At 40.9% G+C, this 17,614-nt stretch overlaps 1 protein-coding gene across 1 annotated transcript in view; it reads left to right on the top strand.

Annotated features, from left to right (window-relative positions):
- The first annotated feature begins 8,666 nt into the window (after window positions 1–8,666).
- UPF2 (UPF2 regulator of nonsense mediated mRNA decay) overlaps window positions 8,667–17,614 on the top strand; it is a 110,991-nt gene continuing 102,043 nt past the window's right edge. Inside the window, exons 1-2 of the mRNA XM_043563779.1 lie at window positions 8,667–8,823; window positions 14,479–14,858. Coding sequence (XP_043419714.1) covers window positions 14,497–14,858 — 362 coding nt within the window. The 5' untranslated portion in view covers window positions 8,667–8,823; window positions 14,479–14,496. The remainder of the gene's footprint in view (window positions 8,824–14,478; window positions 14,859–17,614) is intronic.

Below are 17,614 nucleotides of genomic sequence, written 5' to 3'. Positions count from 1 at the left end.
GGTAAATATATGTGGAAACTAATGGAACATAAGGCCTGTTTTAGTAAGGTTTGTTTGTTCAGACTCATCTTGGTGTCAACTTTCCATCTTCTTCATGGTCACAGATCTCTCAGAGAGAAGATCAATGGAAGCCCTCATTTCATAGAGGTTTCTACTTTCAGTCAGATAATGGAAGGCCCGAGGCGGCTTCTTTGTGCCTGTTGATTCTCAATTGCTTTCAGCTCAAAATAATTTGTATGCCAAAGTGGCATATTTTGGAGTGGAATATTCTAATCCCCTTCCTATTAATTCACTTAATAATTCTTCTATCAAAATAGTATTAAATGCCTTCTGTGGCCCCAGGACACAAAGATTAAGAAGCTATAAATCATATATTCAAGGAGCTCACAGTTTTAATGAGAAAACAAATATAAACAGATTACTTCAATATAATATAATGAATGTTATAACAGAGATGTTCAGAGGCTACTATGGAAACCAGGTAGGGCCAGGGACCTAATTGGATATATGTGGGCTGGTGGTGATAAAGAATCCCTTCCCCGGGGAAACGATGCTTGAACTCCTAATTAGAACACATTCACGGGAGAAAGGGCATTCTAGACCAAAGCATAATATGTGCACTAAGGGAAGAGGAAGTCTAGTCTGTGCAGGTTATTTATTATGGCTAGAACTTAGACCTGTGGGGAAAATAGCAGGAAGTGAGACTAGATCTATAGGCAAAAGGTATGCATTCTTAGGGGCTCCTGCTAAAGACTCTGAGTTTTACCTCATATGTCAGTGGCTTCCAAAGTAGACTGGCACAAAGGGGTATGCAAGATGATTTACTTAGGCAAAAATATTAGAATTTCTGTGGGTTTTTTATTCTTACCTTTTCTATTGGGGGGGGGCTATATTTGTGTAGTATTACATATATACACAGTTTGTATTGAAGTAAATATACATGCTTTGGGAGGATGCCCTCCTCCCCTCCCCATATGATTGTATGATCAAAGAAGTTTGGGGATGATTGCCACTAAGGGGAGTTAAATGATCTAAGACCCTCTGAGGTCGGAAGTGGAGAAGACTAGAAGCAATTAGGCAGGAGAACTAAGAGATGGTTGCCAGCAGTGTGGGTTTAAATTATGTGGGTATGAACTGAGGCTGTGGGGGTGGGGAGATGGGTGAGGACCCAGGCAAGATCTTTCTTTCTTTTTATTCTTTTTCAATGTTTATTTATTTTTGAGAGACAGAGACAGAGCCTGAGTGGGGGTGGGGCAGAGAGAGAGGGAGACACAGAATTCAAAGCAGGCTCCAGGTTCTGAGCTGTCAGCACAGAGCCCGATGCGGGGCTCGAACCCACAAACCAGGAGATCATGACCTGGGCCGAAGTCGGACGCCCAACTGACTGAGCCACCCAGGTGCCCCTATCTTTCTGAGACATGCAGATTGTATTTGGACAAGGGGTGAGGAATAAGGACTACCTAACTACCAGAGAAAACCTTTTCCTCTATGTTCTTCATTTGGAATTGTGAATTAAGCTAACAAAAGATTAACAGGAGAAAAGACACACTATTTTTATTAATATTTACATGCACAAGAATTCACCAAAAAGAAGTAAAACACAAAGAAGCAGTTAGACTCAAGGTTTGTGCATCATTGTAACAAAGGGGAAGGGGCTTGGGCTTCAAGGGATGACACAGTGTGGGGAAGTGACTTGGAAATACATGGGGAAACTGATAGAAGATAAGGGTTGTTGTGGTTGATCTGTTTATGCAAACGCTTCTGGGTGTTGACTATCACCAGTGATAAGAGTCCCTCTCTTCTTCCTGATACAGGAGTTGGGGGTGGGGGCAGAAACCTTCACAAAGGGAAATTCATGCACTGCTTTTATGCAGATAAGGGGAGTTCTAGAGAATTCTTCCTGAAGCTGTTGATTCTCAATTGTCTTCAGCTGAAAATAACGGTCATGCTGAAGTGCCATATTTTGGCGTGGCATATTCTGATGCCCTTTAGCACCATTAACTGAGAGAATAAAAATGAAAAAAGAAGTAGTGGAGTTGCAGACCAACATGAAGTCCAATTTTGAACATTTTAGGTTTGAAGTATATGTGGAATATTTCATCACAGCTGTCCCACGGCAAAGACTTAGAAATATAGTTCAGGAACTAAATTAAGACAATTAGATGACCTGGGATTAGCTTTCTTACCACTTACTCATTAGTTCCCTCCCCCCAAATATTGAGATTGGTTATTCTGCTGGACACACTGAAGTAAAACCAGAATTAGAAACAATATTTACAGGGACCCCCCCGGTGGCTCAGTCGGTTAAGCATCTGACTTCAGCTCAGGTCATGATTTCACAGCTTGTGAGTTCGAGCCTTGTGTGGGGTTCTGTGCTGACAGCTCAGAGCCTGGAGCGTGTTTTGGATTCTGTGTCTCCCTCTCTCTCTGCCCATCCCCCACTCGTGCTCGTTCGCGCTCTCTCTCTCTCTCAAAAACAAATAAACATTAAAAAAATTAAAAGTACATATTAAAAAAAAGATATTTACAAACCTCTGCCTTTATTGGTTACAACAGCTGAGAAATCTCTTCCTTTTTTTCCCCTGCTGGCCTCCCAGCTTTATTGGGGTAGAATTGAAAAATAAAATTGTAAAATATTTAAGGTGTACATTGTGATGATCTGATTTTCCCCCTTTTATTTTTAATTTTCATTTTAAGTGCATCTTCTTAGCACAAGATTTCCAATGCTTGGTGTAAAAGGTTTCAGGTGCAATGGTGTCATAGTTGCATTAAGGCAAGGAAAGATGTGTTGAAACACTACTTATATGAACTGCAAGGCCAATTACATCCTTTAGATGACTGTGTTTAATATTTCTGAAATGATTTAGTACAACTAACACAGAGCATATACTGTGAGCTAAGTGCTTTTATTTGAATTACCTCATTTACTGTTCACAAAACCCTATGAAAAAGTACTGTTATTATCAAGATTTTTAAGAATTAAAAGCTGTGATCTAAACTGGCTAAAGAAAAAAAAAAAAAAAAAACTGGTTAAAATATTAGCCCAAGCTCAAATAGCTGGTGTATTTTGGAACTAGAATTTGAATTCACGCAGTCTGACTTCAGAGATGCACGTGTCTTGCTTTCCGTGGTGGCTTTTAAACTAGTTCTCTTCCATCCTCTTTAAAAGCCCTCAGCTCTTCTGGACTTGTTCGTCTCTACTCCCAGCTACCGCAGCTCTCCAGAACCACATTCTGATGTCCTCTCCTATCCCCTTTAATTCACTGATGTTCTTGGTTTTGTTAAGAAGCAAACCACGGGGCCCAAATGGCGTCACTTAGGTGAAGGCCTCATATCAGAAAACCAAGACTAACTACCTAATGCAGTTGCAGTCCTCACAGGAGTGTAGCCTTTAACCAGTCACCATGGAATTTCCTGGTCAGCACTAGGAATATACTCATATTCCTCCCCTTACAAGGGTGACCTTGCCTAAAACAGTGCATTCTTTGCTAATAATTTCCTTTATTTCACTCTCTGCCTTTAAAAACTGTCTCTTTATAAATACAGAGAGGGAGGGAGGCAAACCACAAGAGACTCTTAAATATGAGAACAGACTAAGGGTAGATGACGGGGTTGGGGAGAGGGAAAATGGGTGATGGGCGTCGAGGAGGGCACTTGTTGGGATGAGCATTGGGTATGTAAGCCAATTTGACAATAAATTATATACATATAAATAAATAAATAAGTAAACTTAGAAAAAACAAACCAAAACAAAGCAAAAAAACGGTCTCTTTTTGGGGTATCTGGGTGACTCAGTTGGTTAAGGATCCGACTTTGGCTCAGGTCATGACCTCACGGTTCATGGGTTCGAGGCCCACATCAGGTTCTGTGCTGACAGCTCAGAGCCTGGAGCCTGCTTCAAATTCTGTGTCTCCCTCTCTCTCTGCCCCACCCCTGCTCATGCTCTGTCTCTCTCTCTCTTAAGAAAATAAACATTTAAAAAAATACAAAAAAACCAACTGTCTCTTTTCTACAGCTTGATGGAGCTTTTTTTTCCTATTTCCTAGATGGTATACTGCCCAATTCATGAATCATTTAATAAAGCCAATTAGATCTTCCAAATAGACTCAGTTGAGTTTTTGTTATTAAACAGTTTTTTGGTCACCATTTTCTTTGCAACCTCTACTCCTGTCAATATGTTAACCCTATGCACACTCACATCTTGTTCCCCTTAACTTCCCTTCATACCCATGATCCTTCATGATTATCACTCTCTTGCAAACACACAATCCCCTTACTCTTTTCTTTCCTTGTCATCCCTCTCATGGAAAACAAACAAACAAACCCAAAACAACAAAAAAACGAACTGTTCATCTCTTCTTGAGAAATTGGCATATGTAGGCTGGATGGTTTTACTTTAAATTCATGATCAGAAACATCGAGTAGTGTGTCAGCAACAATCCTTAGTATGCATCTCCATTGCTTTCACACTCTTTAAGGTGTCTCTTTCCTACTTTCCCCTCTTATTTCAAACCTCCCCCAGTCTCTCCCTCACCTCACTCTTAGCTGATGACCTTGCCTCCAATTTCATTGAGAAAACAGGAATGATCAAGGAGGAAGTTCTTTATAATCCCCCTTCCAAGTCTACAAGCCTACCTGTCCATGCATCCATCTTCTCTGTCTTCTCTTAATATCTTGTAGAAATGCCACTGCTATCAAAGGCACTCCTGCTTGTACTTTAGATTCCATTCCTTTTTACCACAAGGATTTTGCTCCTTTGTTACCTTCTTTCTGTCTCCTGTATCATTAATATTTCTGTCCCTATTGGATCATTCCCATTAATAAACTTCCTCTATATCTCTCATAAAAAAATACAAAAAAGATATAAATGTAAAAAACACAAAACAAAATCCTCCCATAATCTCCTCCAGTTATATTTTTCTGTGGCTCTTCACAATAGTTTCTCAAATACCTGTCTTCACTTTTCCCATCCCTAACTTAGTCCTGAACCATTCCAAATCTGTCCCCATTATTTCATTGAACTGCCACCTACAAAGTCAATATTGATCTCTATAGTGCCAATCCAATGAGCCCTTCTCTGTCCCCATATTATGTTCTCTTAACAATATTTTAGACAGTTAACCACTTTTCCTTTCCTGATGCTTCTTTTTTGGGGTTTTCGTGACACTGCACTCTCCAGGTTTTCCCTTTCTTTACTCCTCCTTTTTAGAGACCTAACCACTATATTTGGAAGTTTCTCAGAGCTTAATCCTGGACCCTCTCCTCTTATTACATTTTCTTTGGTGAACTCATTCTTTCTTATGACCTTGAATACTAGCAATGCTGATGATGCTCTAATTGTCACGTCTATGCCACAACCCTCCTCTCTGCCCATTGGATATCTATATATCAAGTTGCAAACTTGAACCTTTCAATTCTTCAGGTTTTAGCTCAAATTTTGTATCATTACAGAAGCCTTTCCTGACCACTCTACAATAGCCAGCCTCTTCTTTCTCTCCAGTTACTCTCCATTATATTACCCTGTTTATTTCCTTTGCCACATATATTCCAACCTTTTTAACTTTTTGCTTATTTACTATCCAGCTCCTTCATTAGATTATAATCTCATTTACAGGACTTTCACTAATTTGTTAGGCGCTGTTCTAAGCACTTCATAAAATCTTGTGATTTATTTTGCTTTTTTGACTCACATATTTATCAAAACTAAGAAAAAAAAAAGAGTAAGCTCACATTGCTTCATTTCCATTTTGGTCAAATTAATAGAAGGCAGTATTAGTGAACTGATTTTCAATCTTCCAGTCCCATGAGATATCTCAATGATTTGGTAACTAGTACTGTTATGTTTCATATATGTGATATTTACATTTGCTTAAATGTACCCTCACTTAAATATTTCTTATTGAATGAATATATCACAACACATTCGAGAAACTATTAAGTAGAGAGACAAAGGTAAAGTTGTTTGACAAATTTCCACCATATACTTTGAAGAGGTGGGTGCTCAAAGAAACAGGTAGCTTCAACTAGCTTAGTCAAACTGGACATTAGCATCTAAAAGACAGATGGATTTGTTCAAGATACAGCATTATTTCTGGCAGAGCACCAGGCAGTTCATCTCACATGAGGTGTTTTTTTTAAATTTAGGATTTGTCCTGCCCTGATATTGTAATCCCTTTCTTTCGCGTTTGCTTTCTTCTGAGAAGCAGCATTATAACTGGATTTAAAAACATTTAATGTTTATTTATTTTTGAGAGAGAGAGAGTGAGTAGGGGAGGGCAGAGTGAGAGGGAGACAGAGGATCCGAAGCAGACTCTGCTGACAGCAGAGAGCCTGATGTGGGGCTTGAACTCATGAACTGTGGAATCAGGACCTGAGCCGAAGTTGGACGCTTAACCAAGTGAGCCACCCAAGCGCCCCTTAAATAGAAAATAGTATCATGTAAATATATATATACATATCAGTTTTTTCTTTTTTCATATCATACAGTTCTGTCAACAGGCAAAAAGGAAAAGGCATTTTTTAGAATTTTCTCAAATAATGATATATCTAAACCCTTAAAAGCTAAATATAATGTAGTTACTGAAAAAGTGAAGTTTGAATTATTAGAATGCAAAAATGATGGCTTCTTCAGAGAAATGTATTTCTTGCAGTTACAGATTGCAATGATACCCCACATTAGAAGGCTCCAGTGGCTTTTGACATCTTTCTTTGGAAAGAAAACAATGGGGAGCATTTTCAGTTTATGAAAAAGTCTAGGCATAAAGGCAGTCGGATACATCAAAAATATCTTGGGTTTTCAGTTAGATTTGCATATAATGCTATGCTTACTAGTTTTGTGGTATCAAATTAATCTTTCTGTGACTCAGTTTCTGTAAAATGAGAATCCTAATACTTACCAACAGTATTATTATGATTATTACTTAAAACAAATTTAAAATAAGCAAAATCTCCATAAAAATGCTCTCCTCTTGGGGCGCCTAGGTGACTCAGTCCGATAAGCATCTGACTTCAGCTCAGGTCATGGTCTCACAGTTTGTGGGTTCGAGCACTGCATCTGGAAAAAAAAATTTTTTTTTAATGCTCTCCTCTTTTTTGATCCCATGTATTCAGTTGGTTTCCTTTTAATACTCGATGAAAGGCAAAAGTTGACTTCAGTTAGGATAAGCAGAATTTATTTATTAACAGCATAGGCAAATTTTCTTAGGGTAGCCAGACAAAATGAGAAATACTTTTGAAAAGAACACTGGTGGTCATCCCCAGTAAGGTGTTTTGGGACAGTTCTCTCCTGTTTATCAGAGGTACAGAATTGTAGTACTGTCTTTCTCTTTCACTACCCTTTAAATGATTGACCTCTTGGCAGTGTTTGGGGGAAAAAAAATTAAGTACAGGAAACATTAACACTTAACTTGTGAAGGCAATTTGCAAGCTAAACGGGATAGGAAAATAGTAAATAGAAGCAAATGGGCAAAAGCTGAATATAAGTGAACCTAGACCTTCCTCAAGTAGTTGAGGTTGGTAGCAGCTCATTTTGTGGGCTTGTATATCGGGTGGGGCGCCACATGTCAAGCAAGAATCAAGACCAGTTTGGCACCTTTGTTCCTTTGGCTCCTGATCAGCCAAAGCCAACCTGTACGAACACCCGGTGAAATCATGTTGGCAGATCCAGGCACAGTTTCAATAAAAATCGGAGGCCGGATACACAAACTCAATTAAGTTGTGTCGATAAACTAATACCCATTTTAAGAAGCTGACTTCGTTTCACATTCGGAAGAAATGACAAGACTAGCCAATTGTGACTACAATAATGACTTCATGGAGGTCATTTCATTGTAATTTTTAAAATCGTTTGCTAGAACAGGGTACCTTCTAAGACCTGTTGAGAAAAAACCTTGATTCTTCTTCACTCTGGGTTGTTTTTACGTGGAACACCTAAAAACTGCTTCTGGAAATCCCCCCACGGGACTTTAGTAGTCTTTCTAGGGCACTCTTAAACCTAGACCCATTCCTAACCAACCTGTACCTTCTTCACCAGCCATATTCTTTAGCTTCTCCAGTTTCTAACTTCCTAAGTCTTCAACCTCACCCCTTGAATTAGTCCAATCAAACTTTCCCTTCTTAGACCTCTTCCTTACGTTCGCTCCTGGAAACTCCCCTGAGGATCACGTGGCCAAACTTGTCCTTAACGGCGCTCCGTAATTCTCCTACTGTTCCACCACCCTTCCTTACCTCCTGTTAGCTCCACCCCACCCCATTCTAGCTACCCCCCCCCACCTCCTCCCCTCCGGCCCGCAGTACCTGCGCCTGCGCATCTCTAATTCAGGCGCTTTCCCTTTCCAGGCGACCAATCCACTTCCTGCCTTCGGTCCTTGTAACACTCCTCCCCTCCGCTGGGGACCTGGCTTGTGGTGCTGGTTGTGGCTGCCCTATTTGTTGCCTGTCTGAAAAACTCGCTCCTCTCATCGAGTAGACCATTTGAACTAGCCGCTTTGTGCGTCGCACATCTATGAGTCTTTTCTCGCGATCCGCCACCCCAGAGTTAAGCCAAGGGCATCGTTATGCCGGCGGAATGGAGACCCGGACAGTTTGCGATCAGGCAAGTGCGTGGACGGCTTTTTCCTTTCCCCCACCCTCCGCCCCGCCCCCACTCGCTGCCTGGCCGCGCTGGTGAGTGGCGGGCGGGAGGGCCGGCGGGCGGAGGGAGGAGGGGGAGCTGAGGGAAGGCGGGCCCTCGGCTGCGAGATAGGTGGGGGGAGGGGAGGGGAGAGCCCGAGCGCTGGAGTTGGTGCTGGGAAACCCGGGGCTAATGTTGACAACAGGCTCGAGGTGAGTCCCGGGGAACCTCCTTCCCCTCCGCTCCAACGATCGGGAGGAAGCGGGACTGGGGGGCACCGGCCTGGACTCCTACTCCCCGAGGGACCCAAGAGGCGACTCCGCACCCCAGCGCTCCGGGGGCGGCGAGCAGTACACGGACCGCAGCTCCGGCGTCGTCCTTCTCAGACCCCTCTCCCGGAGGCTCCCATCACCGCGGGCGCCCCCGGCCCGGGGCAGACATGAGGGGCGGCCGAGGGGGTGTCTGCCCCACATGCCCAGGCTGGGCCTCGGGGCTGAAGGCGGGGAGCCTGCTGTGGCGGGGTGAGGGTGTTTGGGGGTGTGGAGTGGCGCGAGGGGAGGTTGGGGAAAGCTCTTCGGGAGCCGGGAGGGAAGCGAGGGCGAGGAAGTGGGGAGGGTGCGTGTGTGGGAGGATGTGGAGTAGGGAGACCTGTCGGAGAGTCCCGGTCTCGGGTGGTGAGGGAGTGTGGGGTGAGAAGTTGGGGTTGGGGCGAGGATGGTCCGCGAAGGTGACCGTGGCTACCCGTGGGAAAGGGAGTTGTGGCGGGGAAGCGTGTTGGGTATGGGAATGTGCCGCCGGAGCAGGGGTTTGTGGGACATGTGTGTGGAGGGGAAGGGGTTTCGGCGTGTTTGGGAATGGTGGGCATGGGTTATTTATTTGCTCCACTTCTGTTTAGTCACATAGACTGAGGGTTCTTCCTTTGGCTTCGTCCCAAGGCTCCTAGTACTTACTCTCGTTGGTACTTCTGAACTAAGGAGATCATCACGGGGTATTTGGTCGTCAGGTTGGCCGAGCAGAACCACCTTAGGATCTTGGGGGTACACAGTGAACCGGACCACCTGCCCGCTTGCTCTTTGAGGACCCGTATGTAGTGATGCAGCCGACCAAAGTAAAACCATCACCCTTCTCGTTTATCGTAGTTTCAGGTGTTTGTAAGAAATGTACAACTCCTCGAGAAAACCAGTTTTGAACTCTGGTGAAATCTGTAAAAACTTTGAATGAGTCCTTGATAGGAAGGACGTTTTGTAAAGCCAGAGACTGGGAGATAATGCCCCGGTGCTATTCTGCCCATAGAACATTTTGAATAATAAAGAATTAAAAGGTAAAACAGCATTGTCTAACTCTGAAATATTTTCAGAGCAGTCTGATTGTGATTTCATACATAATCCATATGGTACTTTGTTAAAGGGATATCTTTAAAAGGGAAGCATCCCTTTCTCTGCGTTCTGCCCCCCCAGTACACTCCATTGATCCTTGTTTTACTAACTAATAAGGTAGTTTTACTTTCTTTTAGGCATCGAGAGTATTTTTAGAAAACCAACTAAAATATACAACCCAAGAGCCAGGACTCTACTCGGGGAGCTAGGAAGGTGGTTTTAAAAGCATGGTTTCCTTTTAAGGACTGGCTGTGATTGTACGCCGTAATTTGTAAGCGAATCATATTCGAATTAAAAGGTCACTCGTATTTATCTTGATTATTTTAAGATGCAGTCTATTTAAAATTTTAGTTTCTACTTGAAAAACTTTTTGAAGCACTTCAGATACAATATTTGGCTGTTTATTAAAGCATGGATTTATCAAAATATTTTAAATTTTGGCATTTCACTGAATACAGTTTAATTGACAGTACAAGTGCGTACTGATCTAAATTATGTTGTTTGTAAATTTGGCTTTTAAAATCTTGAGTCAGGGCATTTAGTGGAGAAGAGCACTGGACAGTGAGGCTTGACTCAGCCATTAAACCAGTGTAATTGGATGGGTCACTCTTCTGCTGTCATGTCAGTGTAAAAATTGAGAATTGGAGTGGAGAAAGTCTAGTAGTCCTAACCCTAAAAACTCTCGTCTTCCAGCGAACTTTTCAGTGTTCAGTGTGAAAGAATAAACATTTATTGAACGCCTTCTGGATGCTAGCTGCTTGGTTAGTAGTTTAAGAATTGTCTCTCTGTTAGTAGTTTAAGAATTCTCTGAGAGAGGTAGCAGTGCCTCCATTTTATCAATGGGTAGACTCAGAGAAGTTGCCCAGTTCCTATAGCTAGCAGGTTGCAGAGTAAGCGTCTGATTTCAGAGCCTGTGTTATTTTCACATGTTGCACTGCCGTCTTTACATGAGCCTTTCCATTTTCATCACATTTTTTTGTTCACTGAAATTTAGTTCCAAGTGTACTCTGGGTGTGTTTGTCATACAAAGATGAGGGGATTCAAAGAATCTATCAGTACCAAGACTTAAGAGTCTTACTGAGAATCTGTTTTATCATGCTGTAGAGCAGGACCAATTCATGAGTGCCTACTACAGTTTGATATAGTAGGCACTTAAACATTTATTGAATAAATGAGTACTGTAGAGTCACAGAAGTTTAGGAAACTCTGTTAAGCTAACAAATGATCCTTTATGAATTTGTCAGATTCTAAGTGAATTTCTTAATGTTTTTGTAGAACTTAATATGTAGTCTTACCTTGATAAATGAGACATTACTTGTAAATTTTGATGCCGTTCTTTTTAAAAAAAAATTTTTTTTTTAACGTTTATTTATTTTTGAGACAGAGAGAGACAGAGCATGAATGGGGGAGGGTCAGAGAGAGGGAGACACAGAATCTGAAACAGGCTCCAGGCTCTGAGCTGTCAGCACAGAACCCGATGCGGGGCTTGAACTCACGGACCGCGAGATCATGACCTGAGCCGAAGTCGGCAGCTTAACCGACTGAGCCACCCAGGCGCCCCGATGCCGTTCTTTTTATTGTGTGTAGTTCCTTGTATTACTGAAATGTCGCTTGTTGATACTTCATTTCAGAAAATCCAAACTCTATATATAAACAGTATTCTATTTTGCATATAATGACAATCTAAGTAAGATTGTATTGCTACCTTAGGAATTATCATCCCTGTATGTTTTCGCTAATATCTGCCAAAAGTTAAAAACATAATGTAAAAACTGCTATTAGGGACTCTTTATTCAGATACGTTATTGTATGATTTGTCATAGTCAGTATCTATGATCAAGTCTTCTGCCTCACAGTTTGGTACACACGGTTCTTAATAACTTTAGTTGAGAGTATGGGTTCAAATTCCTGCTCTGTCACCAGCTGTGGAGGCCTTGGTCAAGTTACTTGGTCAAGTCTCAGTTTACTCATTTATAAAATAGGGAAAATAATACCCACCTCATAAAGATTTTAGTATTAAATGAGATAATGTATGTAAGATGTTTACTGTGGTGCCAGTGAGTGGTAGCTATGAGTATTCTCTTTTAAAAGTTTGCTTGCTTTAGGGCATGGTATTTTCACATTAAAGGTGGGTTATTTGAAGCTGTGTGAGCTGCACTTCCCAGATAGCATAAATGTTAAGGCTACCTTGCCACACAGATAAGTAATTATGCTCTTTCGTGTTTTAATGATTGCCTAAACGGGATTGACAGCTTTCTTTCCTTCTGAGTTACAAACCATTGAGGTTAACTAAAGCCTTTGGGTGTTACCGTCAAAATAAATGCATAGAACGTAGACGGCAGAGTCAAAAGAAAAAGGGGAAGAGGTAGCTGAGAAAAGATATAGAGTGTTGAATGTGCCTCCAAAAATTACTTAAAGTGTTTCTATTGGCCTAGGTTTTCTTTCTATGATAACATTTTATTGGAGTGCTGAAATAAATGTGTGTGTGTTTACGAAATAAATGTTTATTATTGCAAATGTTTTGTTTGCTAACCTAGTTTTTATTGGTGTAACTTAAAATCTATATTTGAAAATAATTAAGAATACTGTGTGTATATTTAGCTTTTAATAAACTAAGCAGTTTAAATAATTTAATTCTGTCTTTCTTAAATAGAAAGTATTTTGATTTTCTCCTGTGCAATTTGAGATGATTTAGGACTCAGAACATGAATTGCTGTCCATTAAAGAAATTATATTAGAAAACTAGTACACAGAAAATTTATTTTTTGAAAAGAAATACGCTGAATTTTGCTGGGAAATACAGTTTTTTGTTCTACAGTTTATTTCCAGTTAATAGAGCATCTACTGTAGACTTGTGTTATCCAGTAGAACTTAATGTGATAATTAAAATATTCTGTATCTGCACTGGTGTGGTAGTCACTAGCCATGTGGAAGTGAGTACTTGAAATATGGGTAGTGACTGAAAAATGGAATTTCAAACTCTTAATTAATTTGCATGTAAGTAGCTACTTGTGGCTAGTGCAGTGGTTTTTAACTGGTGGTGATTTTGCTCCCAGGAGACATTTGGCAGTGTGTGGAGTAATTTTTGGTTGTCAAACTGGGAAGATACTGCTGGTACCTCAGTAGAGAAGGCAGGATGCTGCTAAACTTCATGTAGTGCACAAAATAGTGTCAGCCCCCACCCCCCAAACAAAAGCCCCAAAGAATTGCCTTGCCCGAAATGTCAGTAATGCTGAGGCTGAGAGGCCCTGGGCTGATGGTTACTGTATTGGCAGGTACAGGACAGAATATACAGATTCTATAATCATCCTTATGTTTATTTATAGATTAATTTTGACTGATGCTAATGAAAAGATTCAAAGTCTAATTTGAGATATTTGGCGGTTTCTGTATTTGAAAGTTTGATAAGGTTGAGAACGATGGCATGAATTTGTGTCATTTTGTCTGTTCATTTATATAAATTTTTTTTAATCTTTATTTTTGAGAGAGAGACAGGGTGTGAGCAGGGGAGGAGCAGAGAGAGAGGGAGGCACAGACTCTGAAGCAGGCTCCAGGCCCCAAGCTGTCAGTACAGAGCCCAACGTGGGGCTCGAACTCACAAACCGTGAGATCATGACCTGAGCCAAAGTCAGACGCTCAACTGACTGAGCCACCCAGGCGCTCCTTGTCTGTTCATTTATAGATGGCAGGAGCTCGTTTATGTTCCTGCTATAATATTTCTGTTGCACATTGTATGAAATAATGTCACCAGAATCTCTTCACCAAAGTGAAATGTTGGGATTGAAACTGATTCAGAGGCGCCTGGGTAGCTCAGTTAAGCGTCTCTCTCTTTTTTTTTTTCAACGTTTATTTTTGAGAGAGAGCACAAGAGGGGAGGGGCAGAGAGAGAGGGGAACAGAGGATCTGAAGCGGGCTCCGTGCTGACTGCACAGAGCCTACTGTGTGAGACTCGAGCTCACAAATCAGCAGATCATGACCTGAGCTCAAGTCAGATGCTTAACCCACACTGAGCTACCCAGGTTGCCCCAAGCATTTGACTCTTGATCTCAACTGAGGTCATGATTTCAGGGTGGTAAGTTCAAGCCCCGCGTTGGGTTCTGTGTTGGGCTTGAAGCCTACTTAAAAAAAAAAACCAAAAAAAAAAACCCTGATTCACAATATTCTCAGATGCATGCTGAAGTATTTATGATTAAATGCTATGTTTCATAACTGATAATGGTTGAATTTGGGAGGTTGATTATATTGTGTTCTCTACTTTTGTTTGTGTTGTTTGTACTTAGACAAAGGCATAGCTAATAATGATAGAATGTGGAATGTGACCAGGAAGTTATTTTATCACAGAAATAATATTCATTTTGCGTGCATTTATTTAATATCTCACAACAATGCATTAATATGTTCTGTTTCAAAAACAGTGTCACGTTACTAAAAAAAAAAAGTCACTGCATCTACAATACTACAAAGAATACTGACATTCTTTTACTCTTACAGATTGTTCTGGGTAACATAATGCCAGCTGAGCGTAAAAAGCCAGCAAGTATGGAAGAAAAAGAAACTTTACTAAACAACAAGGAAAAGGACTGCAGTGAAAGGCGGCCAGTGAGCAGCAGGGAGAAACCAAAAGAGGAGATCAAACTTACTGCCAAGAAGGAGGTTATTAAGGTCCCTGAAGATAAAAAGAAGAAACTGGAAGAAGATAAGAGAAAAAAAGAAGACAAGGAACGAAAGAAAAAAGAAGAAGAAAAGGTGAAGGCAGAGGAAGAATTAAAGAAAAAAGAGGAAGAAGAAAAAAAGAAACATGAAGAGGAAGAGAAAAAGAAGCAAGAAGAGCAGGTAAAACGTCAGCAAGAAGAAGAAGCTGCCCAGTTGAAGTAAGAACATTTATTTTATTTATTGATAAGAAGGAATGGGAAGAATGAAGTGTTGGGAAAGCAATGATTATTTGAAATCCGACTTCTGGGGTGCAGTTCCTTGAGAGTTGGGAGTATCTTAAGTTACTGGTCTGTTAGTTTCACTGACCAGAAGCATGCTTATGATGCTTTAATTCCTCCAATTAAATAACAGGAATCTTTAATACATATTTTTTGAGAGGGTAATCTGAACTTTTTAATATTTTTGAGAGAGAGAGGGAGAGAGAAAGAGTACGAGCAAGGGAGGGGCAAAGAGAGAGGGAGACAGAGGATCCCAAAGCAGGCTCCGTGCTGACAGCAGAGAGCCCGGAGAGCCCGATGTGGAGCTTGAACTTCTGAGCCACGAGACCATGACCTGAGCTGAAGTCAGACACTTAACTGACTAAGCCACCCAGGGGCTCCTGGATTGTTTTGATTTTTAAAATGGCTCTTTTTTTTTCATGGTCTCTGGGTTTTTATTTATTTTTATTTTTTTAACGTTTATTTATTTTTGAGAGAGAGACAGAGCGTGAGCAGGGGAGGGGCAGATAGAGATGGAGACTGAATGTGAAGCAGGTTCCAGGCTCTGAGCTGTCAGCACAGAGCCCAACACGGGGCTCAAACTCACAAGAATCATGAGATCATGACCTGAGCTGAAGTTGGATGCTTAACTGACTGAACCACCCAGGCACCCCTCATGGTCTCTTTGAAGTTGAAAATCTTTAGTTCTTAATGGCTGTTTGCTGAATTCTTACTATGTGCAGGACACTGTAGAGTATATCAGCACATATCCTAAAGGTAGTCTAATGAATAAATTTTATGATCCTCACTTGACAGATTAATAAAATGAAGCTTGAAAAGGTTAAGTAACTTGCATAAAGTCCTAATAAACAGTGGAGCTGCTGGGTTTTTTTTAACGTAGTCAACTTTAAAACTTTGGTCCTTAAAAACGATTTCGTAGTACCTCCCATTCTTATCTTCATCTAAATCTATTTTTAACCTTGTAAATCTATGCAAGTAGTACGATGAACTGGCAAAAAACAAGGTAGTCCTCACAGGAAAACTACCAAGATGTAGCAAAAATGGCAGCTATTGAGTAGCATGGACTTTTCTCTTCATATGTATAAAAATTTCATATAATGTTTAAAAAGCTGTTTGCAAACATGAATTTTCATGGATCGCTAGAACAGCTCAACCACCTACTTTCCTATCAAAGTTTTTTAGTACCTGTATTTTTTTTTTTTTAATGTTTACTTTCTCTCTCTCTCTCTCTCTCTCTCTCTCTCTCTCTCTCTCTCTCGACAGAGACAGTGTGAGTGGGGGAGGGTCAAAGAGAGAGTGAGACACAGAATCTAAAGCAGGCTCCAGGCCCTGAGCTGTCAGTACAGAGCCCGATGCAGGGCTCGAACTCACAAACTGAGGTCATGACCTGAGTCAAAGTCAGACGCTTAACCGACTGAGCCACCCAGGCGCCCCTTGTACCTGTATTTTTAATGAGGCAGTAGAGCCTTAGGTCTGGAAGGCAATAGTAGTGGCCAGTTTGGGAATATTCAGAGCCATGATTCTTGAGAGTTTCTTATATTCTACTTAAAAAAAAAAAAAATTAACAAGGAGCTGTGGACCACACAGAATGAGGCAGGTACAAAATGAGACTGCTGTTAAGTATGAGTGTAAAAAGAACCCTGGTTTTGAAGACTCATGAAAAACAGTGCAATGTATTTCACTGCTATTTTATATTAATTACATGTTGAAATTGAACTATTTTAGATTTATTGGGCTAAAAATATGTTCAAATTAATTTTAAAAATTCATAAGGATATTCAATTTCACTGTTATTTTTGCTCCTCCCTCTACCCTCCTGTAGAAAGAGCAAACAAAACAAAACAAACCAACCACCAAAATCCCAACTTTTTATTGGGAAAAATTCACACATACTCAAAAAATAGGATAGAATAATGAATCAGTCCTCCCAACACCCCCCAATCACTCTGTCTACCCAGCATCAACAATTACCCACTTTTTTCCCCTGGAAAAAAAGGGTATTTTAGAGCATTATTATTTCACTGGTAAATATTTGATTTATGTATTTTGTTTTTTAAACTTTTATTTTTTTTTTAATTTTTTTTTTTTAACGTTTTTATTTATTTTTGAAACAGAGACAGAGCATGAACGGGGGAGGGGCAGAGAGAGAGGGAGACACAGAATCGGAAGCAGGCTCCAGGCTCTGAGCCATCAGCCCAGAGCCCGACGCGGGGCTCGAACTCACGGACCGTGAGATCGTGACCTGAGCCGAAGTCGGACGCTTAACCGACTGAGCCACCCAGGCGCCCCTTTTAAACTGTTTTAAAAGTTTATTTTGACAGAGAATGTGCCGGGGAGGAGCAGAGAGAGAGAGGGAGAGAGACAGAATCCTAAGTAGGTTCTGAACTGTCAGTGTAGAGCCCAGTGCAGGGCTCAAACTCACGAACCTGAGAGATCATGATATGAGCCGAAACCAAGATTTGGACGCTTAACTGACTAGAGCCACCCAGGCACCCCTCATTTATGTATTTTAAAGTGTTTTTATTGCTGATGAAAATAGATTTAATTAATGTATATACATGGTTGTTTGTTTGTTTGTTTATTTATTTATTTATTTATTTTGAGAGAGCCAGAGTGTGTGCAGGGGAGGGGCGGAGAGAGAGAATCTCAAGCAGGCTCCACACCGCCAGTGCAAGAGCCCCACGCACAACTCCATC

This window comes from Prionailurus bengalensis, chromosome B4, assembly GCF_016509475.1.
Source record: "Prionailurus bengalensis isolate Pbe53 chromosome B4, Fcat_Pben_1.1_paternal_pri, whole genome shotgun sequence".
Taxonomy (NCBI): Eukaryota; Metazoa; Chordata; class Mammalia; order Carnivora; family Felidae; genus Prionailurus; species Prionailurus bengalensis.
Note: the sequence above shows the minus strand (reverse complement) of the source record. Positions and strands in the feature narration are given on the sequence as shown.